General features: G+C 39.0%; 2 protein-coding genes across 3 annotated transcripts; both read right to left on the reverse strand.

The window, feature by feature from the left end:
- Positions 1 to 1,603: 1,603 nt before the first annotated feature.
- LOC103996649 (probable metal-nicotianamine transporter YSL6) lies at positions 1,604 to 12,016 on the reverse strand. 2 transcript variants are annotated; one of them, XM_009417605.3, is made up of 7 exons: positions 11,567 to 12,016; positions 9,502 to 9,674; positions 7,251 to 7,348; positions 5,809 to 5,946; positions 4,759 to 4,948; positions 3,347 to 3,479; positions 1,604 to 2,737 (listed from the first exon to the last, which is right to left on the reverse strand). In XM_009417605.3, the coding sequence occupies exons 1-7, from the start codon at positions 11,934 to 11,936 to the stop codon at positions 1,809 to 1,811; spliced, it is 2,031 nt and encodes a 676-aa protein (XP_009415880.2). In that variant the 5' UTR covers positions 11,937 to 12,016; the 3' UTR covers positions 1,604 to 1,808. The 2 variants fall into 2 exon arrangements, with proteins under 2 accessions (XP_009415880.2, XP_009415879.2); XM_009417604.3 differs by lacking the exon at positions 11,567 to 12,016 and adding an exon at positions 9,991 to 10,669.
- A 10,764-nt stretch (positions 12,017 to 22,780) lies between these two features.
- Positions 22,781 to 24,961, reverse strand: LOC135592297 (heavy metal-associated isoprenylated plant protein 7-like). Its single transcript, XM_065081675.1, has 5 exons — positions 24,857 to 24,961; positions 24,445 to 24,745; positions 24,118 to 24,332; positions 23,922 to 24,009; positions 22,781 to 23,398 (listed from the first exon to the last, which is right to left on the reverse strand). Exons 1-5 carry the CDS (start codon positions 24,863 to 24,865, stop codon positions 22,920 to 22,922), a joined length of 1,092 nt encoding a protein of 363 aa, XP_064937747.1. The 5' UTR covers positions 24,866 to 24,961; the 3' UTR covers positions 22,781 to 22,919.
- Positions 24,962 to 26,241: the final 1,280 nt, after the last annotated feature.

Here is a 26,241-nt window from a genome sequence, read left to right on the forward strand (position 1 = left end):
TCACGTCGATGCAATGCACCATATCAACCCTGAGGCTCCGTGTTGATGCTGACGTGGTTGTTGACTGTTATCGCGGGATAGTACTAAAATATACCCTATCAACTGACATCTCGTAGTATATTCATTAAGTTTTTATAAGTATACTCAAGTCCCAACGAGAGATAAAACCGGAGTATTACACACTTTTCAATTATCATTGAAGGGATTGATGTCTTTGTTAAGAACCAATGTGGCTTGGAATAAAACGTTATCATGGTACATACGAGACCCAAATAAGGTTGGCTCCATTCTTTCTTACTATTAAATCGATTATGATATCATTTGTTAAGATTATTGATCGATTAAATCGTTAACATCTCTTTGTACAAGAAGATTCGCAGAGTTGTTTTCTCGAACTCTAATCCCGAAAACAGCGTCCGGGAAGATGGTGAGGTCCCAAGTTCTCAGCCATGCAGTCTGCAGCTCCATGTCAAGACTGGACTTTTCCTGAATATGACTGACTATAGGTTATCGTTGACCGAGCCATAATTTGATCCGCTACTGCTTTCTGTAAAGTCAACATCATTTATTGGTACCTCCAAATATGACTCGGAAAGAAGCTGTGTCTCAGTTGGACATGTCATTTCTTTCACCCAAAAACGAAAGATTTCCATATCATCAAACGAGAAATCACAAAGGATCAAGTTTGTGATTTCCATTACACAAACTTCTACTCGATCGATGCTTGAAATCATCACTCGACCTCCCTTTATTAATCTCATCACCTCCTTTGCCCATCGTCGTCATCACCACCACCACCACCACACGCAAGCTTCGACCTGAGGCATCGGAACAGGTCACCTGCGGCGACATGTCACTTCCCCAAAGCGATCTTCGAGCAATTCATATTAAGATTATATAACACAATTAACTTAGGATTAGATATATTAAAAATTAATTAAATTCTGATTAAAATTATATATTCTTCCAGAAGATATGTTGACAATCTAGAAGATAAGATTAATGCTTTCTTTCTCTTTTTTTTTTTTGTTGCATGCATGTGAATGCACCACTGAAAGGTCGCAGGTAAAGAAGGGAGGAGAGGGGGATGACGACACTTGCCTCGCCGATGCCGGAGGAGGCATCCGTGATGACCACCACCTCGTGGGTCATGTCCTCGGCGAAGGGAGAGGAAAGGAAGGACGACAAAAGCCTGAAGAAGTACTAGGGAGGTAGGACTAGTTCAAGAACCTGTCGATCATATATCCATGGCCTTGCTGCGAGAGGGAGATCGCAGGTGGCCAGAGACGGTGGATCGAGGAAGAACAAGGGCGAGAAGTCTCGATCACCGACAAATTAGAAGAAGGTGAGTTAAAAAAGGCGAGGAGGAGGTGCGTTTCTGGATCCGAAGAGACCAGGTTGAATGGACACGCGCTACATAGAGAAAACTAATAGATTAAATAGGTGAAGGAAAAGCCAACACAGAGAGAGACACCGTCATCCCTGCGGCAGTCCTAATTCTAGCTTTTAACCCTCGAGAGATGTACAAGTACGTTCAAATCCCCTCTTTGTCGCTCCGGAAACATTCTGGCACTGCACAGAACCACAAAAATAGGCACAACTGTTCTTCAGAAAAATATAATCGAATTACCTTTCCCGAAAGAATTATAAGCTTATACAGATATTTTATTTGATGCATGACAATTGATTCGTACATGCATAATTGAACTGATGATACCAATAGCCCATCAAATGCTATGTCCAGTTACAGATGGCACGGTGGCATACATTCTACATATGGCAACCACAGACACAGGTCTGCCCTTTGTTCAGCTGCTAGGAGTGAAGTTCATGCAGATTGGTGGATCAATCCTAAAGATCGACAGGATTGCAGATGGAACGGTCCATATTCCATCACCACAAATCAAGCCTGAAGCCACCGCTCCGGCATAGTCTTCAGCCTCTTTCCGGTTCAGCCGTTCCCAGACATACAGTATCACGGTCCCAACGAACATGTCGATCGCAAAATATGCTCCAATGTAGAAAGGCACTGCCATTGCCATCGGTATCGGAATATAACTGGATACATTCTTTGGAGTCACATCCCTCATAACATTGATCACAAGCGCAGCAACAAAGAACACACAACAGAGCTCCAGGCAGTGCTTTGGCAGCGCTGAGAAGCCTTCGACACCCAAAATAGCCATTTCTCGGTATATGACTGCATATGGAGCCTTGTACACTCCATCAGGGGCTCCGACATCGAAAGCAGTCCAATAGAGCCAGAAAGTGAGAGGAGCTATGATACAACCTAATGCCGTGCCAATCAACTGGGATACAAACATGGATCTAGGAGAGGATAGGGTAAGATAACCTGTCTTGAAATCCTGCATCAGATCGGCAGCGGTAGACACGATGGACATCATAACACCACATGCTGCCAGCCCAGCGATGACACCGCCCTTGCTTCCGACTAGTGAGGCGAAGACGAAAAGTCCGATCTTCCCATAGGTTGACGCAAGGCTCCAATCAGTGAGACCAGTGCCATAGGAATTACAGAAGGCCAGTGCCGGCGCAACAATGTAGCATGCAAGGACTAGGTACCATCTCATCTGCGGAAAGATGCACGGTATCGTTGCAGTGGATATAGCAGCAAGACCAATGTAACCAGAGGCTGCAAACCAGGATGGTATGCTGTCCTTCACAAATGTTTCATTCTGCAGCCTTTCCTCCATTAACAGTTTCGAACTCTCATCATCTACATAGAGCAGAGATCAAGACGTAAAGTTAAAATGTAATATTTTGTGAACATCTGATAATGTGCACAAACTACATGGTAGTAACTGGATCTTCTGTGAAGGATTGGCTTACAGAACATCTGCAGGAAGACTTTTTGGTTACAATCATGTTTACCGTAATTCATCCAATACCGCTCCAAGACAAATATCTTTGAGCAGTGTTTTTCTAAGAACTATTGTCAGGTCAAGTTGTTAGAAGTAAACTCATGTTATATATTACGAAACTCCAGTTGTTTTGTTAGTATGTGGTATGAGCCTCCGGTTCTGCATGCAACCAATCTAATAAACAGGCCTTTTTCAATTTCTAATTTCTTGTAGTCTCTTTTTTTTTTTTTTCATTTTGCAAAGGCACATGGCGAATACAAGATTCTACCTCATAAACTTGCTATCAAAGATCAAGACCTCTTGTTGATATTTTCAGTTCTTTCATTTTGTCGTGTGATGTCCACTAAAGAAGGTTAATATCAAAAATAATTATTATTGTCTCAGTTTTCAGAATAAGTGGGATTATTGTTTATACAGGTTAAAATAAAAAAGTGCATCTATAATACATCAATGAAACAGGTTACCTTGATGAGCCACTACAAGGGGAAGGCTTGTTTGCTTTGAGCACGCATTCAAGAATTCCTTGATAGTTATGATTACTATTTTTATCAAGTTGTAAAGACCATCTCCAAGAATAAGAGAGATAGCAATGAAAACCTGGAACATAGTTAAATTTTGATATTAGAAACTTGAGTAAATGACTACTCATGTAATAGGCTAGACAAAAAACTAGCAAGTCAAAAGTGCCCTATTTGATAAAATTTAATTCCATTGACATGAAATAATTTTAAAATATATAAAACAAACAAAATCAATATAAGGTCAAAGTACAAGGTCAAAACAACCAAGTGGTGCCACATTTAGAGAAATATATCAAACCTAGGTTCTTGGAGATAATTGAGGGAAATAATTTGAAGGGAAAATTCCATCTTTATGCCTCGAGATGCAGTTATCAATGGACTTATCACTCTGGAACTTTATATAAGCCAATGTCCCTCGAAGCCTTGAGATGATTTTTTGTTAATTGAAATTCTTACAAGCGATTAATCAAATTCACTCAGCAATAGAAGCTAATGTCCAATCCAGTATACTTGCCTAGCAAGAATGGTTGAACAATAAAACTTAATTTATCTTACATCTTATATTGGAAAAGAGACACCATAAAATAGATGTATTAAAAGTATGTTAAATAGGGATACTATGAAATGATGTATGAATATTTCAATAGTGCATGACTTTGAATGTAACCATTTTAATAAATGTTTTTAGTATAAATAAATAGAGATTCATGAAGTTGAGTGTGTAAGAGAATAATTACATTGGAAACTGCCTTGATAAAAGAATTTTTTGTAAGAAAGTTATAGAGCTTTATTTATTCCCTCGACCAATTTCCACCACTCTTCCTCTCTCCTTTTCACTTATAAAAAACAAATCTACTGAATAAATAAAAAAAAACTCTAAGGCCTCTTTGGTAAGCCACATTATGCTACCCATTGAACACCATGTCAGTCTGGTTGGTAGTGTCTTCTAAGAAAGATTTGAAAAACCTAGAAATACTCATGCCAAATTAATCATAAAAATGAGCAATAAAAAAATATTATTTAAATTAGTGATGAAAAAAATCAAGAATTGAAGATAAACAATCAACTCTGAGTGTTAAGGGTGCAAATTCTTTTCAGTTCAGCCAGCCTCTCTCATTAATCCAACCACAGGACCAGCTTTACTATAGCGAAGTTTGCCAAACTCTTTACTTGTAATTGTTCTCAATGCCTTAGCACAAAGTTGATGAACATTAATAACAGTTCCATACTTCCATACAAGTCCTACAACAACGAACTCATGTGTTGTTTATATTTTTTAAAGCTTCATATAGATAGGAAATTTCCTCATGACTCAGTAGCAAATATTTAAATAGAACACTAAAATTTTGTCATACCTTATATCCATAGAGGCCTTTAAAGTCATTGCTACCAAGGTTATTTGGATACCAGTCTCCAGCTTTTGTGGCGATGAACGGCCAAAGGAAACCCCAAGATATGATAGCTCCAAGTAGGACAGAGCAATTAACAATGTGTGGGCAGATGAGACCGCATCCAACATATGTTGGACTGAAATCAAAGTAAAATCTGCATCGAGGAATGTAAACCATAATCAGATGGAACATAGATGAGTGCTTCCTCTCTGGTATAGAGGTTCTTGCCTGAATTGGATCTCTTTCTAACATTTGCACTACCAAAGAGAATAATTTGAGGTTTAAAAATAGACATGCAAATCCATTGTCATCCCTCAACAGCCAGCATTATATACAAATATCTAATGTTCTTCTTCTTTATTTGGGTGATGATTCAGGTGAATTGACAAACATTTGGCAGGCAAGATTCTTTGGATCCTCAATCAGTATAGCTAATAACATACTTTAATGCAAGTTTCACATTTAATTTTCTGTTAGCTTGATGAACAAATAAAAGAGTACTAAAACCACATGATGTTTTGTGTCAAAGCTTTTTAAATGTTATAAATCATGTTCATCAAAGTAGAAACTCAATATTTAAATTTTCATTTGACACGATCAAAAACTTGATTGTAGCAATGTAAAATGTTGCATCAACTCTCCTTTACCCTTCCCTCCTCTCCCACATGCATCGAATCACACACAGTCACAGTACATAATTGCAAAAGTAAATATTATGATTTGCAGTGGTGTATACGCAAAGCCCTACATCAAACAGTTTTTTAGTCATAAATTCTCCAAATTTTCAGTTAAGGTGAAACAAGAAAGAAAAGATTCTTACATGGAAAAAACAGATATGTTAAAGCAAATTCATATATAAACTAGCTAAGATATTCTACTAAACAAAGACCAAGACACAAGCATAAGATCAAAGCCATTGACGATGCAGCCAGAAAATCCAATGTTTCTCCATGTACTTTCACTTAGCAAATGCAAAGAAAAAATAATGACAAAAGTTGAGGCAGAAACACTTACGTGTTCTTAAATGCTGCAAGTCCGAGGCTGGGAAAATTGTCAAAGCCGCAGGAATCTCCTACACCACTGAAGAACCATTTAAAGCAACTCCAGAAGAAACTTATGCTCAGATACTTTCCCAGGCAACGAACTTGTTTCCTGCAGTATATCACATAATAATCAACATGTCTAGCTAATGAAAATTATGGAGTTCATGTTGCTAGATAAGTTATCTTCTCGTTTCTGCATGTTGCAACTTAACTGTGGAAGGAACTAAAAAACCTATACCAATATAGCAACAACTGTTAATATTATTTCTCCCCTTGATTTGGAGGATGAATTGATTGAATACCCGAGAACCATAATCTTTCAAATGGACAACTTCTACGATGATGGATAGGGGTCAGGTTTGGCATCTATGCCCCCTGCCCCCAAAACAGTATGAGAGCCTTTCAGCTCGTGCTGCTCACATTCCTAGATCTTAACGGTGGTACCTCTGCTACCATAGTGTGAGCTGGGAGAAGCTCTGAAAATCCCGGCCTACTTCAAAAATGAGCTTGAAAGTTGATCATACAGCATAAAGAAGTCAATCACCACTTTACCATACAAAGGAAGAGGAGAAAATCAAACAATGTGTCTGGATTATTAATTTCAAATTTTGATTAGCACATCTACCTTGCAAACATCCTCTGTCATGGGTCAGAAGAAAAATGATGGCATTCTCATGGAACACCTTCTTTGTAGAAAAATAATGGCATATTTTATTTTCAAACATATAGTGTTTGCAGCAGATAACACTACGATCCTTTTCTTGGTTGCAGCTTTAACATTTTGATGGATGTTTCTCTTACTCAAGGCAAGAGTTACTATCTTAAACAATCTCATCAACAATTTCAATGTTGACTATAAAGTTCTTGGAAGCAGTTAGCTACTATTCTGTGTTCTCCCAACAAATCCATTTCATATCTTAATGTCATTAAGATATGGATCTTAATAAACTTATCATTACTACCAAACAACCTTGCAAGATTTTTTTTTAATAAAAACCAAACTTCAGAGTCAATCAAATAAGCTACCAAAATTTCCCAGTGGAAGCTTTGTTCGTATTGCTTTCTAGAATGTTTGAGATGATTCTGAGGCCATTTAGTGCATGAAAGTCATATGTTAATGTCATTAGATATGGATCTTAATTAACTTATCATTACTACTTAACAACCTTGCAAGAATTTTTTTTTTAAAAACCAAACTTCAGAGTAAATCAAATAAGCTACCAAAATTTCCCAGTGGAAGCTTTGTTTATATTGCTTTCTAGAATGTTTGAGATGTTTCTGAGGCCATTTAGTGCATGAAAGTCATATCAAATGAAAGAAAAAAAAAATCATACATTTACATTATCTATCTTGTGCCTGAATAGCACTCAACATAGTTAATCTCAAGCTAGATGCACAAGGAAATAGATATACCCAGCAAGCTCTGCTCCTGTAGTAGTGTGAAAACTGTTTATCAACAAAGCTGTAGCAGTCCCACTAGGATATGTAAGCTTGTAGTCAATTACCATAACCTGCAACATCATAACAAGTAAATATATGGGAATGATACTTTATTAATGTCAATAAAACCTTTAAAGAAAAGGTTTAAACACCACTTGAGATGGGACATACTAAATTTCTAAATGATTAAAACCTCTGGTAATCATCAAGCAATAGATGTTTTTTTGGCTGAAAGCAATAGATGATTGTTGATTTTAGAAACTCATAGGCATTAGACAACAAAGAAGTTGACATGAGAAAGGGTCTAAGTGACCGTTATGAGATCTACTCTCACAAATGAGGTTCAAGGATAATCACCCCGAGCTTTCTCTCGCCTTTTATAAAATGATACTTACAATGTATTGATTTGTGTTGAACTAAATTGGCTTCCCCAAAGGTAGAAAAAAAATAATAATATAAAGCTTCTTTAAGCTGCCAAACGAAAAATTTATTCAGTCTCTGTATCAAGAAACCAGAGAGCTTGTAAGACCAAACAGTTATAAGGCTTTTCAACAACAGTACTTAGTGACCATTTATTCATCTTATCAGGCTCTTGTTGTCCAAAAGAAACTTCTAGGGTAGCAGATAACAACTGATTAGAACTTTATTCTATGCAAACAAAAGAAAATCCAACAGTGCATTGGACTAAGAAATTGTAAAGTGAAAGTTAAGATAGTAAATCCAAATGTTGAAATTTGCATTCTTGGCATAAAAGTTTTTCAGCAAAATAGTAAACTGCAATAATACATTAATACAATTCCTAACTAATTGTCTTACGCAATTTCCAAAACAATACCAAATTATATATATCTCTGCTATGATGACAGGTTCAATGTCATACATCTCCATATTCCTTGCGTAGTACATTCTAGCCAAGCTATTGGATTGATGAATAAACTTGTACAAGCATGTCTATATTTACTGCAGACAGAAACCTAATTATACATTTAGTTATTAAGTTCATTTCAAACATATGTAATCTAATTACGGAGAGGTTTCATGGCTTCAACAACCTAAATTTAATCCATGTACATAAATACTTCATATGAAACACTAAAAGCTAAAACTAATCCATTTTCAAATATATTAAGTTTGTCTATGACAGACAGAAATTTATGAAATGAAATCACTGGTCAATTTCAATACTAAAAAAACTCTATATTACCTTGCATGTTAACGTCTCTTTTTCTTAAAGCTTCTTCGTTTTGGTCAATGGAAAAAGTAAGGAAAAGAAGGGTCAATACAGGTAATCATTGTTAGAAAATATATTTTCTAATTCCTAAGTATGTATTCTTCGTCATGTTGATAGTTGAATGTTCTAGTATTTTTCTTCATGCAGAATAGATGAAATATGGACAATAAAGATGAAGCATGAAGCTCCTCGGCATTGGTTTGAGCATAACAGAAGTAAAAAAAATAAATTTGAAATGCCAATTAGAGCTACTGGAGGGAAAAGATCCAAGCAACCAACCCCAAAAAGTTGGAACACTGTTGAACCATATAAAGCTAAAAAGTTATACATTCTATACAGAGAGAGATATTCACTTAGTCGTAGCAATCATTGAGTGTGATAGTTAATCAGTCCTACCTAGACTCGGTGATGACAACAACAGAATGACAAATATGCTTATAGTCACAAAACGCTTCTTGATGAATCCAAATTAAGTCAATTTGAGAATCTACAGGGCCTATTCCAGCCTAAAACCACCTTTGATCAATTTGTGATCCAAGCTGGGTCTCTTTAGTCATCATGTGGTATTTAACACAACTAAAATTAAAGCAACGATTTGATCTCCTTCATCAATCCTGAACTGGACCCAATTGCAGAAACCTTGTATAGACTAATTTATATCTGTCTTGCTGCTAACTTTCGTTCTGTTTTATCTGAGAGCTCTTTACCAATATTTGATTCCTTAGTTATGGGAATAACTATGTAGAACGTCAGATGTGTATAGAACCAAAGCAAAAGCAGCACTGCTTTATTTACCTACCTCAGTCAACAAATTGGTGGTGGAATACCTTAACAGAAAAATGATGATCAGAAGCTAACATGATCCATGAAACATATTCCAACATAAAGCATATTTCACTGCAACAAATCCCAACTAACATTATACATAGAATGCATCCAACAACACAACTAAGTTCTAGTACCAAATTCCGATAAAATTATAGCTGCAAATACCTTACGTAGTGCCACGAGGCTAAATAGCCCGAGGAAACTCACAACAAACATGAAACCAATCATCCAACTCAAGGAAGGATTTTTAACATCTTCTGCTCTGTTACCAGGATAATCAGCTCCTATGAGTTCATACGTCCTTTGATCCATTGAAAGCATATACGACCCAAACCCCCCTGTGAAGGAGATGTTGGTTAATAGTTATACTTAACTGCAATGTCAACCCATAAACCACAATCACAAGGATCAACTGTGCCATTCAACAGCTAACACAGAACTTTAGAAGATTGTGATAGCCCCAGAAACATATTAACCATGCGAACCGACAACGTAGCCTCATCACAAAACAACACCAATCACCGGATGCATCGCCAAGATCAAAGAGAACGTGAAAAGAAAGCAGGGGAGAAATAAAAGCCCTATTTCTGCAAATTCGACACGCGACGAAAAAGGAACAACAAATCCCAATACAGAAACGATATTAGCAGTTACCACTGAAGGCCAATCCATAGCAGGCCACGACGCAAGTTTGGATCACCGTGTTCTCCTGCCTCGTGAAGGGCTTCGCCGAGACTCCAATCCTCGATGCAAGCTCGGTCCAGCTCTTGACGAAGAAGAACCCCAAGAGGCCAGCGGCTACGTTGAGCGACGGGATCACTCCCACCGTGAGATTGAGCTTGTGGGTGATGATGCAGAACAGAGCCCCCAGGACGGTACTCACAAGCAAGCCCCTGACGGTGATCTGCTCCCTCCAAGGTGGGATCTTTTCAGCGTGTACGAGTTCCCCCGTCTTCTCCGGCGGCAGGAGTGGCTCCGAGATCTCCACCGCGGAGCCCACCTCCATTCCCATCGCTTCGCCGGTGATGAGCGGGGACAGTGGAGAAATCGATGGGGAAGGGGGAATCGATAGGACGGTTGTGGGGATTTCCTCGGAACAGAGCGTCGCAGCGGCGTCAGGAAAGACGGAACACGATTGGTCCTTCTGGCGGTCGACGTCACGGCTGAACCGGTCATTGTCAGCGTTTCCGTTTGGCTGGTAGTTGGTCGTGTGGTGACTCATCCGGTACTGTTACGGAATAATGATTGAGGCTCTTTGTTTCATACTTTGTGATGAAACCAATCGTCTAAACGACGCTTAGACGGTGATGATACCGTCTAATATTTCATCCTCATCTACAAATAATAATAATAATAATAATAATAAAGCTTTGACGACCAAATTATATTAAAAATTAAATAGTAAATAATTTAGGAACTTGAACGATTTTGATGGATAGACCTATGTTTTTTGCTACATTAATTACTTGCATCAATATCCAGCTGACCATTCACAAAAAGTTGCAACGGAACTAAGATTATATTGTCATTTAGCTCGTATTAGTAGCATCTAAGCTTTCTCATAATCATAATTTGAAGGAGTTTAAAAGACCTCAAATGTCTGTCAAGCAGGCAATTGTTTATCGCTTTTTCTAAGCTAACTTGACGTCGACTCCACGTCGATAGCTTTGCACAAACGCCTTTTATCTTTTGATGGATGTGAAAGGCCAAGCTATCGATACACTATATTTGGGAATAGGAGTCGGCGGTCAAAGAAATAAACGAGGTGGACCTGACAAATAAATGTAAGCATCGATGGGAGGGTGATGGCATAACCACATCAGCAGGCAACATTTCAAATCCTGTTTTCACATGACTCATTAGAACTAAAATATACATATTCGCTAAACTTATACATGATGAAGTCGAGAATATCCTTAGCAGAGATCTAATATTATTGATTTGATGAATCACACACGATAAGAAGTGGAGTCTTCACCCTAAAAATACTATTCTGACGATGATTAAGATTCATTTAACCTACATCTTCTAAAACCGATAAGAACAACATGAAGAACATATAGAGCAAGCAAGCAGAAGTCACTAAAGAACTACTTTAGCATGGAAACCAATTCACTAGTGCAGCAGCAAAGGAATGGTAGCTGGTGCCTGGTCGGTCAGCGGAAGCGTAGGGCAGTAGATATGACAAGCAATCGGGAAATAAGAGGGCACCGAGTTACTACTTGATTACCACTAAAAGCAAGCATATAGCAGGTCACAATGGAGGTCTGGACCATGGTGTTCTCCTGCTTGGTGAAGGCAGTAACCTCGAATCCCAGCTTCGAGAGAGTGCGCGTCCACAGGGAAATGAAGAAGTAGGAGAGGAGTCCAGCAGCCAGGTTGATGGACGGCGCCAGGCCTACCCTCAGATTGAAGTGGTGTTCGACGATGCAGAAGAAGGTCCCTAACATGGCTCCCACCACCACCCCTCTCACTGTTATCTGTTGCTCCCATGGAGGGATCTCGTCCGCCGGAGGTTCTGCTACGCCTTCTGTGTTGGTCGGGCAATGATCGGAAAGCTCAGTTGCACTCGCGCTTTGCATCTCTCCTTGACCGCGCATGTCCGTGAACTCTTGGATGGAGGAAACTCCACCGCTCAAGCATAATAATTAGTGGTTGTGGTGATGCAAAACAGCCTCCCAAGCAAAGTTGGTAGGGATCATCCATTAGGATTACTGGATCACGAAGTAAGATGATTAATTAATATACTAGTGATATGCAACTTAGTCGGCAGTTAATTAGCATAGTTGGCTGGAAAGAAAAGGATGTGATACCAACTCATTCATATTGTAAAATTATAATATCTTTTTAATGTATATACACTTTAAAATGTGAAGAAAAAAGATACATTTGCCCCTATAAATTTTGATATAACTTATATGTTCCATCCAAATACTATGATCCTCCACATATGCTCCTTCCAATAACTTTCAACCCAAAAAATAATAATAATAATATTAATTAATTCAATAAATTTCACCCAAAATTCTTTTGATCAATATTCCCATACAAGAACTGAATAACTCAACCTTTATTATTTGTTAATACCATTTTGCAAATCCCAAAGCCCCCCAAAGGAGAAATGTTGTAAGATGTAATTGTCAGTGGATCCTTTGAGCAATGGTAGATGCTTTGAATGATTAACCAATGGGTGGGCCGTCGTCACAAACACCGCGTAATGGGATGAAGTTGCCTTGGTGAGGGCTCGATGTAGGAAGGAATCTTCTCTCCATACGCGACGACGTCTCTTGCGATGACTTGCAGGCAATGATTGCGCAGCGTATCACAGGCGTCTCAGCGGACTTCTGCATCTTTCCCAACCTACCTACGTTGGCCTGCTTCCCACTCGCCTTGTTTGCTTCGCTGACGTCCATGACAAGGTAGTATTCCCATTGGGAATACATGTCTTCGTACAGCGCAACTGTGGCTGCGGATGAGGAAGACCATAAAAGATGGCCAGAAACAAAGCAAAAGGGATCCGCTCGGCAAACAAAGATTGTCCCATACATAGAAGCGGATATTGACCGCATCAGAGATCAGAAAACCAGTGACAGAAGCACGAGATTCTCGATAGTCGTATATAAAAGCAAGGCCGTGGTTTCATATGCTACCGCTGCATCAGGAATTCCACCCACCGTGTATAGCCGAGGTATGGAGCGACGAGCGAGGCTTTGTGTCGTGATGGTCTTGGCGCTTTTTGCAGGTAGTACTGCTGCAGCAGCGAGGAGGCTTCTTCGTGAGGAGCCAAGCTTATCGTCCCGTCATAGGTCGGATGAAGTCGACAACCGTCGACGACTCCTCGTGAACGAAGCCGAGGAGATGGAAAGCATAGTGGAGAGCCAGCGTCAGGTTCCCTCCGGTCCAAATCCAAGAGAACCACCGGTTTCCGGTGAGTCGAGAAAACATATCCAGCGTCTGGTTCCTTCAGGTCCGAATCCAGAAGAACCACCGGCTCTGGCCGAAGCAGGTGAACAAGTCAAACGAATCCGTCGTCGTGAACCGAGTAAACAGATCCAGCGTCAGGTCCCAACAGGTCCAAATCCAGAAGAACCGCCGATATCAGACCGAATCCATGTCTGATTAGTTCCGATGAGTCGTCCGCAACTTAGAACTAAAGAAAGCACAATTGCCGACGGCCTGCTGCCTTCAAACTGCGTGCGTGTTCAGTATGACCTACGAATAGCAGACGGTCGAATCAAGTTCTTCTTGCTTGTACCTTTCCTCCATTTGCTAGTATCGTCAGTTGGCATCATGAAACAAAGTGACGAGTAGGTAACCCTACTTGATGTTGTACGTAAAATGGCTGGTAAGAAACCAATGATATCTATCCAAAGAGCGTGCTTTATTCGTTAGTTGCAAATCTATTCATCTTTTGACTGACAAATTATGTGCATAAATACCGACATTATCATACGAGCGTATCTAAATTGTTCTTTAGAAGAAGATTTGTCCGTATGGAATGTCCGAAGTATACTCTTTTCGTTCCAACTTTTCTACTATCAAATCATCTTTTGACCACCTTATTAGCAACTAAACATGATGTGATATCTATGCTGCCACTCTTAACTATGCATTTCATAGCAAAGGCAAGTCTTCTCTCCGTTCCAATAATCCATATAGAAATAGATTTATAGTAAGATCGCTTACATTAAGAAAAAAGTTCTTGGTGTCTCGATGCATCATATTCTTATCCCCAAAGTTCTTTCATTATTTTATCTAGAAATTGATTATAACATCATTTCGGAAATTAAAATAACGTTACAGGAGGCTTGCAAAAGAAGCTTCGTGATTCCATCATCTATTCTTTCGTCATAACATCATCTCATTTACGGGGAGAGAGAATGCTGATGCCTCAGCATCTTTTGTTAGATTGAGAAGTATCTATATATATATATATATATATATATATATATATCAGTGTCTGTGATTATGTATATTCTTTTCTTGCATTTTCTCGATGCATGATTTGCCCACCATGTTCGTCATTCCTCCATCAAGAAGACCTTGCGATTAGCTGCACCCGTTCAACTTCTTTCCGGCACAATGACTTGTCCCCGTGAGCTGAGCTCCCTCACCGCTCGGCCTCCTCTCACCACAGTGTGATGGGCTGGGCTTATTAGGTCACATGCATGCAGCATGGAGAATGCGATGGTATATATATATACCTTGGAAAGCCAAGGCAACAAATTAACATCTTCCATTTAAAACACATTCACTGTTTCCAACCTGAGAACATTCATTCTTTACGCTCTTCTGTAAGTATTGGAGTCTCAACCTGGTGTTGCAATATTGCCTAAAACTGTTTAGCTTTTCTACTGAATCAAAGGATTCAAGGATTGATTGATGCATGGAATTATTTATTAGGAAAGATAAAAAAAAATATTTTTAATCATAAATAATTATGTGTAGTCTGGATAGAGGATAGAATGAGGTTTACATATATGTGCTAGGGAGGCTTAAAAGATGTTGTAGTTGAAAGATGTGAAACTATTAACAGATACACTAAGAGAGAGAGAGAGAGAGAGAGAATGAGATTTAGAAAGATCTTACTAAAAATTTAAATATTTTTAATTTAATTAAGAATATAAGTTTTATAAAACTTAAATCGATCTTAAATAATTAAAATTTTACTATTTTATTGTTATTTGTTGTCGCAATGAATCAAAGGATTACAATTGTCATCTGACTGGTCCAAAGATAACAGTAGAAGTTATGCAAAAGAAAAGAAAAAGGAGAGTAGTAGGAGTGAGAAAGCAGCATTGGAATCATAAGAGATAAGGAGATAAGAATAAGAAGACAACGGAGCTCATGTTGTGACAAGAGACTCTTTCATGCGCATCTGCTTTTCGACACACATAAATCAAAGGAAGCACATAATTTCCTTTTAATTATACGGAAAATCGAAACAAATGCTGTCCCTGCAATCATTTTAATGTAATCAATTCCTGCTTTGTTTTGATTCATCAGCTCAAGCGTGACCATGTGTGTGTTTCTTGCTGTAGGAGTAGTCTCATTTCAGCAAAAAGTACAAGTAAAAGACAGTAATTCCATGTTATGATTTACTTTGATGGCAAACTATAGTTAAACCAATAAAAAAAAGCCCTCTGATCTCTTAATAAAAATCTCAGGTAATCAGTGATTTTTTGTTTCCTCCAAAAGACAAACAAACTTATTATCCTTTCTCCCTCCCATGAGAAGAGATCAAAACCTTCAATTTAAATAGAAGGAATATATATATGTTATGCCAAAGTTCATTACTACTAGGCTGCAATATGATTTGCTTCAGCAAGCCATGAACTTGATGATCAGTACATGCTTGTGATTCTATGTATGTAACTGGAAAATATTTGAACTTCATTGATCACTATTCATTCCAAGGCTTGAGATTCAAGATATGAAAATCACAGCATCAGATTTTTTTTTTTTTTGTAAACAATTCATAATTATTCTTTCGGGAGACAAAAAAGAAAGAAAGAAAAGGATATGGTGGTTTGACACTTTGGTTGGTGCAAAACATCCATCGATAAATGAGGAGGTTTCTATCACCGAATGAGAGAATGGACAGTAGTAATTGATGGGTAAAGGCCAACCTATGCTCTTCACATCACAACCTTTTTCTTTTCCATCCACCGGACATGATTGACCACCAATATCTCCTCTTTGTAACAAAAACCTTTGCTTTCCCATCACCCTCGAGGATCTGTTCTTGTCTTCATCATTATAAATAAAGGCTTTTGTCTACCACCCATCGACGCCATGCTCATTTCCACGGATGGTGACAAAGTCCTGTAAGGTCATGTTCATGATATTCCATGAATAGGTCTCTAACCTCGCACCCACCCAAAAAGAATTCCATCGTACCCATCGATTAAAGGAAAAGTAGTAGCAGCAGGCATCGAATGCCAATGCAGTTTTGCAAGCATGTTGTACACTGTGGTGAATGATGTGAATATGAGAACAGGAGGGCCAGTTTTTCCATCCGATCATATAACCACCGAATTGATTACATATTCGCATGCCTTTTTGATGTGATCAAGAGTCTATTTGTGTTCTTTATGAGCAGGAGCCTAGACTCTACCTAGCCAAAGGTTCATCATGTATATTATTAGCATGTGACAAATCAATCTTTGATAAATTCACATAGCCCCTAAGAACAAATGTTAGTAAATCAATCTTTGTTAGATCATCACAAAACCCTAGAATCAAGATCTACCTCCATCTCTAACCCTATACGGAAAAATAAAGATGAGCTTGTTTGGTGAATGAAGTAAAAAGGCTATAAAGTCAAGATTCTTTATAATAATAAAAAATGATAGAGATAAAATGATATTTTTATATTCCTTATATTTTAACTCAATTTATGATTTGAGAATGAGGCACTTGAGAAGAACGACGGATCTAAGGAGGCAGGGAAGATTGTTACAATAGGAAAAATTGCTATGAAGTCTAAAATTATCTTCTTAACATATTTTCTTCGATTATAAAGTGATATATGTTTTGTATATAAAACTCTTATCTTCTTAGTGCAACTTAGCGATGATTTTTTTTTTCTATTTTTTTAATCGTTGTATAGGTTTTTGAAGAATCGATAACTGCTCGTCCACAATTATATAACCTGTGTTTGTGTTGCCATTTTGCTCCCTTAAAGCCTTCTCCAAAAGCTTCAACTTTGGCACTTTTTAGATTACTTTGTATCATGTTGACTTGCCAATAGTCTTTACACTATCCTAAATTCTACTGTGTTCAGACCAACTATTATAGCATTAAAAGGAAGCTATTGTTTCCAATAATCCATCAATTCTATCACTGCAGCAGAAAGAATTATCATTCTAGATTTAATCACTCGGGGAGGTTAATCTACTTCGTCATATAAACTACAAAATCATGCATGATTAACCGATACGATATGCTTTAGCGTATCGAGTCAACTTATACTATGAAAATCAAGACTAGTATCGAAGAGTATTCTTAACATATCCCTTTGATATTTAGGTTAGGTAGGTAAGGGTAAGAAGGATATGATCTCAATAATTATATCATGTATTAAAAAAAATTATGTGTAATAGAAAATATTCTTTGAATGTTTTTCGTTTAATTAATGTTAGCGTAGTTGATTGATCGATCAAGATTTTTTTTTTCTTTTATTAATGTTAGAATGTCACATGTTGAGATTTGATTAGAGATGAATATTTTTTTATATAAAATAAATTCAATCTATTAATATTTTTATTAATATATGATTATATCAAGAATCTATATGAGAATTTAACATTTTACATGCCTAATGGATGAATTTATTAATTATATATATATAGGATAAAGATCAACATATACGATATTTGTTAATGAGATTATTTTAATAGTTAAACGTATAAACATAATTAGGCTACAAATTTGAAATTAGGTAGCATTAAAAAATTATGATGATTTCAGAAGAGAATAAAATAATCCAATTCTTGCCTCCACATCTCATCGCCCGAGTGGAGATGTTAAAGAATCATTTCATAATATCTTAAGCTTTAATTAATGGTATCAGAACAGTATCATACGTTGGAATCGTATATTTAAGACCGTTTAATGTAATAAAAAATAATTATTATAACAATGAACGACTATCAATCAATTAAATATAGCAGTATGTGCATTACTCCTTTCTTTTTACCCTCTCGCTACCGTCTCCCAATATTCTCTTGCCAACTTTAGACGGCGCCACAGACGAAAACCCAAGGACATTATGGGGCCCATCTGAGTCAGCAATGATGGACGTATCGGAGACGAGGGTACACTACCCACGTGACGCCCACCATCCCTGCCAGATCAACCGACATGCCGCGTGGGGGAATCTGAACCTTTTGTCAACCGTCCGATCCATGGGCTGTCAGTGGGCCACCCCATTCCCCAGGGAATCGCGTCCCTTTCGGCCGTCGGGAAACGAACCCACCGCTCATCCATTTAATCATTTAGCGTGTATATATATATATATATATATATATATGGAAACAAAAAATTATAGGATAATAAAAAAAAGGCTATCTAACTTGCGGTTAATTATTATCACGAAACAGGATTTACATATAAGATGATAATATTAGATTACGTAATTATTTATAATTAGATAAGATATATAATAAAAATATTTAAATTATGATAATAATATTGATTAATAAAAAAATCTATTTTATAATAGAATTACTTAGGAGATATGGTTGATGAGAGAAACTCTCACCTATAAATAAATAGGATCTAATAGCATAAAAAAAAAATTTATATTATATATAACATATTATATATCTTATATTTACAGATAAATCACTCGTATCGATAGAAGATTATTTATTTATTTTATCAAGATTACATATATCTTGATAAGATATATGAAGTAGTAAATTACATGAATAGATATCTTTTTAATAAATTTTAGATAGATCTTAAATAAGATTAAATTCGTTATGGTTGGTACTAACATTTTTTAGAAGCTCCCTTCCCTTCCACCGAAAGACCAATGAGATAAACGTGAGTTGATATCACACTAAATATATATAACTTTATTATTTTCTTATCAATATTTATTTCAATGATTCCTTTGTGTTATTTTTTAAAAATTTAAATTTCTAGTGGTTCCTATTTGCACATGATTCAAGGATTATTTAAGTACCAAAATGTATATAGTAGATTTGACCTCGTCCTTTTATGTCTCGATTATAATATTGATTCTACATCATATCAAATTGACTTGCAAAAAGCAAAAAAAAAGGAAGGCAGCATTAGGAATGGGACAGAGTGAGTCATGTTTTGACTAATTATAAATAAGAGGTGGATAAGTTCTGAGGATAATGGAAGAAAGAGTATATTTCCTTGTAGAGGCTAAATATTTGGTTTAGGAGTGCCAACCCCATTAAAAAGTCAAAACTATATTGTTTATTGGAACCTATAGTTTAGTTTAATTTTTTTTAATCTATCTTAGTTTTAATTGAAAGATAAAATTTATATCCCTGTTCTAGAAATTTCTTCAAGGAATAATTCTTAGCACATAACCTATACCACCTTGATTCATTGTATTACAAGACTCATCACGATTAGGTTAACTCATCCAGTGTTTTGTTTATAGCTATTATATTTCCATCAAACTAAAATCATCATAGTTCGATTTTTACTTAATTAATTAAAATCATCATGAAATTTTTTTGATAAAATATCTTATTTAATTAATTAAAAATAATAGTGGAGGTTAGTTGTGAGAGTAAATAAATATATGTGAGTAGAATCAATAAAAGGAATATATGTGAATAGAATCAATTTAATATCAAAATTTGCGAGGACGATGCTATTATTTCTACACTTTGAAGGGACGGATACGTAAAAAGGCCGGAGCCCCTATTGGTGATTCGGGTGTTCGGTGTGATGGACCAGACATCATCGGGCAGGGGACACAGGAATCCTGGCCGTACGATGGAGGGCGCCAGTGGGGGAGGGTGGGGGCAGAGGTCACGTGGGGGGCGGATCCGGCCAAGATCCGCTGCAGTAGCCGGCACGCCGGCGGCAGGGACCATCGCGATGGCGACACGACGCCAGTCACCCGCCTTCTGCCTCGTGATTCGTGCTATCCCTCCACCCATCGAGCCCCTCAGGCATCGCGAAGGCCGACCACGGCACCCATGTGGCGCTCATGGTGCAGTCGCCCTCCCCGGCACCACCATCGCCACCACCGCCACTACAGTCTTGTCATGGCTCCTCGGAACTTGTGAAGGCAAAAAGAAACGCCACCCTCCCACGCTGCTTCTTTCGAGAGGAAAAGTGGCGGTCAGTGGAGGTTTGGCGTCTGCTCAGCCTTGGGAAGCCTGCAGATACCCTGGATTTGATCTCAGTACGTAGGGGAATAGCACACGCGACGCAAGGAACGAAAGCAACTTTTCGATGTATATATCTACATGCTGATGGAAGTACGTACGAGGATGCATGCTCTCAGCAACATCATCGTCGTTACAGGTGTGGGCTGCAAGACCATGATCTCCTCGGTTCGTCTCGCAGATGCATGGAAAGTCTTGTTGCTCCACCTGCGGACACCGAGAAGACTTCAAGCTGGGGTTCTTTTAGCTGATCTACCCTGCTTCTGCAGGAAGGAGGAGAAACAGTACACGTGATATGCTCATGTTATCTCCATTTATGGTTCTCGGATGTTGCTGAGCTAATATTATTTACAGGTGAGAAGACAGGAAGGAGGAGGACCCACCGATGGGCCCCATTGCAGTCTCCAATGGCCGATCTTATATGCAGATGAGCAAAGCAACAGCGATCCAAACAACTCGTGGGAATGTGTTGAGAACTTTTGCTACGCTATGATGACGTTTGATATATATGCGCGCCATGAGTAGCATCCAATGCTCAGATAGTAACTGTAAAACATGTAATATGTAATATGTAATGCAAACAATTATTTTATGTTAGTATTAAAATTAAATAATATTAAATTAATATTAGAATGTATATCTTTCGATATGATTTTATATGATTTGTAAAGACATCGTTTTTAAATCTAAAATCGTAATATCTCAATTACGTATTCTAACTGAGTTCCTCGTATAAGGGCATGCTGCTGAGCTAATATCTATCATCAGAATTTAATTAATTATATTATATATCTTATCTAATTATAAAGAGTCATGTAACCTAACATAAATTTATTAACATCTCATATTCGAAACTATTAATTTTTGATATTAAACACTTTGCAATGTTGTGAAAGTTGTAATGTTATAGCTCACAAGAAGATAATTTTTTTGTTGGATGCATAAAGTAACTTATTAGCCAAAGAGACGAAAGAACGAGAACATCAAGGTATCTTATCGATGATGATGTATACGATATATTATTTTTTTATAAAAAATAAAAAAATTAATAAATCATACATAAAGCATCAAATTTTTATATAAAATATTGATTTAAAACAAATATTGAGTAATTGAAATCTTATATAATTTTTTCTTGAAAAAGATAATATCACCAAAGGTGGTTAAGTAATACAAAATTCAAAGCAAAAAAAAAAAAAAACTATGTGATGGTGTGGTTGTTTCATCTGCTACTAGCATCCTAAAAGTAACCTTTGCTTCACAGGTCTTCCACCTCTATGATTGTGATCTTTACTCGGAGTTGACACTGCAACCGATAGGGTTGACAGCAAACTTTTCTCGATGCGTATGAACGTTTACCGTAAGCCAAAGAATTCTAAAGAAGCAGCCAACTTTGTTTTGCATCAAAAACAGTAATCCTTGTCAAACTTGTAGATTTGTCTTTCCAACTTTTGTTGATGGATGAAACTGCAACTGCAAGGACGAGAAGTTGGTGTATCCAAATCAAGTTTCTTGTAGAACTTCGATAATCGACGTGGATTCAATGCGAATGCGATTCCACCGAATCAATTGAAATGATTAATAAATACTAATTTAATCGGAAGAGTAGATGATGGATGGATGGATCGATCGATGATCAACGTGTGGTGTGTGGAAGGAAGGAAACAATAGGTTGGGGTTGGGGTTGGGGTTGGGTTTCCCAACGAAGCTTTTCTTCGGTGTAAAGCTGACGGGGCTTTTCATGGGAACGAAGACAAAAGGGTACGAAGGTGGGGGGGGGGGACGGGGTACATTAATGGCCAAGGTCAAGTGGCTTCATCATGTCGCGCAATTACCACGCTGCCCTACTCCACTGTGGATCTCGGAATTCTTTTGGCTCGGAAGGGAATCTAATCATCTGATTCAACTGCCATCATCTGATAGCTGACAACGACACAGCGCTTGCGGATGATGGTGGAGATGGCCGAAGAGTTTTTCTTGGATTCATTTCCTTCGTGCGTTGTCAGTGTGTGGGGAAAAACAAAAAACAAAGAAATGGATGAATTTGCAGCAATATTATCGATTATTCTGATTTCATCATCTGTAGCATCAAACATAATCACAGATCGACAATCTCTTACTATATATATATATATATATATATATATATATATATATATATATTCTGGATGGAGGAACATATCCAAGAGCTATAAAATTATCCGACCTTCAAACGCCAATTAAATGCAGTCATTCTTGAGATGGTGGCATCACAAACGCCCGCGTCTGTGTGCCTAAACGAACAAAGCTGAGGCTTCACTTGTACCCGACGACGGACGGCGTACAGGACCTGAGACTACCCTGCTCCATATCATCATACGGTGACAGGCAATCGAAGACACTGAGATTTCCAAATCATTTGGCAGAGATGGATGTAAAGTTACCATGTCCCATTCGATGCAGGGTCATCATCCTTCCCTTCGGACATGACATGTTACGGTCACATGGCCATGTATGTATGTATGCATAGCTACCACGGTTTCCACTCGAGTATCGTAAATGCCATCCACCCCCCGGAATGCGGCGGAAACGAAACAAGGCAGAGACTTATATTTGTACTGTTTCTCCGAGGTGGAATTAACATCACATTATACACTAATTAATCTCTCTTTTGTTTTTTTTTCGCCCAACAAAAAAGGTTTTATTCTTATTTTTATTTTACATCACGGAGCAGGCGTTAGGGTTCTCATCGCTGAAGATCTGAGGGGGATACGCGTACCCCACGTACCCCGCGGCGTATCTGGGGTAGTACTGGTAGAACTCGTTTCGCATCAGCTCCATCACCTTTGCGGGCGGCGCCGCGCCGTCCTCCGTCGCTCCGCCGCCGCCTTCCTTCTTGTCATTCTCGTCCCCACCGCCGCCGCCGCCCCCCTCGCCGCCTTTCTCTTCCTTCTTCTCGCCCTCGGCATTGGCTCCCCCGGCTTCGTCTGCCTTCTTCTCTTCCTTGGCAGCGTCCCCGCCGGCGCCGTCGTCCTTCTTCTCTTCCTCCGCCGGCTTCTTGTCCACTGGCTCTTCCTTGGCCACCACCGCGTGCTTCCCGGTCCTCTTGTACACGTACTCCACCAGCTTCTGCGCGGCGAAGACGCCCTTCACCGTCACCTGCGAGGCTTTCAGATCCGGTTCCGCCGACTGCACCCCTGCTCGATTCGCAGAGTTTTGGAAGCAAAATCCGATTTTTAGTCGTTATCGATCGAAAACCAGGACAGAAGATGAGAGATTCCACCAACTTCGAATTATTAGAAAGCAAAAAAAACAGAGGAAGCTTCAGCTACAAACCGTAATCACAGAGGACTACAGGTAAAAGAGAGAAATAAGATAAGCTTGTTTTCTGTTCCTGAGAAAAAGAGCCTCGGTTACTCCTGAAAGAGACCGGTTATTGAATTCTCATGGAGATGTGAAGGTTCTTTACAAGATGGAGAGCCAAATATTTCAGTGAAACAGGGTCTGAGTGCAGCTGAAGCAAAAGGGGAAAAGAAAGAATATACATCCTGTAAAGATGCAGCAGACCAAAAAGCAGTTGAATCTTATGGAGAAAAATCAGTATCATCACAAAGTTAAAGCACAAGGAACTACGTTAAACGAGATTAGATTCTGCTAAAAAGGTGGTATTTCCTAAAGATCAGGAAAGAGAGAGGAAGGAGAAGAAGCAGGGGAGGGAACCTTTCATCTTTAGTATCCTCTTCTTGATCTCTTGTGCGCAGGCCTCGCAATGCATGTGGACTTTGAGCACCACTGCGATTACCTGCGGCTGTGCGTGAAGAGAAGGGAAAAAAAACAAAAAAATACAGTTTTCAGTTTTGAACTCACGGCGGAGGTAAAAGAGAGAACATTGGTATCAGAAAACAGAACGACTCACCTCTTCCTTCTTCTCCTCCGGCTTGGGCTTCTCTTCTTCCTTCTTCTCCTCCTCTTTCTTCTCCGGCTTCGGCGGCGGCAGAGGAGTCAGCAGTTCCACCTTTCTCCCGGCCTTCTTCTGGACCCTCTCCACCACCTTCATCGGGTCCTCCGCCGCCTTCTTCCCCTTCACCACCACCTTGTGGGTCCTGCAGTCCGTCATCACGCCCTCCACCCCTTCCATCACCGAAAAAAAAAAAAAAAAATCAGATTTTTATTCAAATCACTCGCAGAAAACGAACAAAAGAAGACATTCTTGAGTTTCAGACCGATGTAACACCCTCGTTACCTTCGAATCCCTTCAAGCAGCGCTTGACCTTCCTGGCGCACCCCTCGCAGTGCATGAAGACGCGCATCTCGATCTCCTCCGGCGGCGGGGGAGGCGGCGGCGCGTCCTCCTTCTTTTCCTCACCACCCCCATCTTTCTTCTCTTCGCCACCTCCTTCCTTCTTCTCCTTCTCGCCCTCGCCGGCGCCGCCCTTCTTCCCGTCGTCCGCCTTCGCCTCCTCCTTCTTCTCCTCCTTCGCCTTGGGCTTCTCCTCCTCCGCCGCCGCCGCCTCCTTCTTCCCCGCCTCCGGCTTCTTCTCTTCCTGCAAGAAAGCTCGCATCTTTGGGTTTAAATCATCCACCGAGGCTCACAAAAACAAACAAAGAAAACCCGAAATCTTCCGCGCAAAAACGAAAAGGCGTCAGCTTTGCACCTCCCCCATCCCTCTCTCGGTGCTCAGTCGCTGCGAGGAGCTCGAGCTGACAACGGCGGCAACAGAAAGCGACACCGCAGGCGTTTCACTGCTATGGGAACGAGCGCGGCTCTCCCTCCCTCCCCGTGTCCCGAGTTATATTAGGAGACGGCAGCAAGGCGAGAGCGGGCACGTGCGAGGAGGCACGTGAGAGCCGGACAACGCATGCCGGTGCACGTACCAGAGACCCTTTACATGGTCGGTTGTAGAAAGGCGGTCGCGGTGGTTCAGTGGCTCACGTAGTAAACGTTTACGATAGGGTCGCAGTTACGCCATTCGTCGCGTGGATTCCACCGCTGCAAGCTCACCATCTCTCCATGTTTGCTGCGTCGCCAAGCATGCAATTTAATAGCCGTACAGCTTCAACATTCACTCCCATCTTACTCTCTGTGGAAGGATCTCAATTCGATCCATATATATATATTATCTGAAAATTAGAAGAAAAAAGAAGAAGAAGAAGAAGAAGAACTATTATGAAAGAATTCTTACGACATTTTATTTTTTTTGGAAAAAGAAATTCTCTATCAAATTGCTATTCTTTCGACGCAACAGTAAGCTCACAACCATATGGAAATAAGAAACAGATGCTGTATCGAGGAATCCATTCTTTAATCGATGAGTGTGAAGGTGTTGTGATGCTGCTGCCTCTTTTCTTGAACTGCAAGGAAATGGTGCAATCTGAGATACTACTCCACCTGCGGGGGTTATATGTAAAGAATGGGTTTAGATTAGTAGTAATATAGAAGAGTGTTAACTACTAGTCTAGTCATTAAATTAGTCTAATCTTAACTTGAGAGTCTCTCAGTGGGCATGCATCCACACAGTCAGTACGTAGCAAAGCATTTAGTAATAGGATCACATGCTATTGCACATGTCCAGAGAATGTTGTTTCACAGACAACTTTGTTTTGAGCTTTCTAAACCCTATGGATCGATCTTACACAGCAATCTTGATTCAAATCTTAGGGTTGTGTTCTTAGTGAATCACTCGAGAAGAAAATAAGTTCTCAAGTAGGACTTTGCATGATGGACACAGTTACACCATTCCAATGAGAATTATCGTTGTCATAATGAGAGAATCATTCCTTCTGAGGTTGAGGCCATCTCATATCCTGTGTGCTGAGGTCGAAAGAAAGTACTCAGCTTTTGTTGACCAAATAATGTCTCAATCTCAATTAATATGATGTGATCGAATCAGTTGTTGGATAGTCGCAATATAATTTAATTATTTTGCATCATGACTTCAATCTAAGTTATATAAGCTGAAGCTGAAGCTGAAGACGAATCAAATATAATTTAACTATTTGATTGCTTGGTAAATAGAATGAATTTACATTACAATAGTGA

This window comes from Musa acuminata, chromosome BXJ1-9, assembly GCF_036884655.1.
Source record: "Musa acuminata AAA Group cultivar baxijiao chromosome BXJ1-9, Cavendish_Baxijiao_AAA, whole genome shotgun sequence".
NCBI classification, from domain to species: domain Eukaryota; kingdom Viridiplantae; phylum Streptophyta; class Magnoliopsida; order Zingiberales; family Musaceae; genus Musa; species Musa acuminata.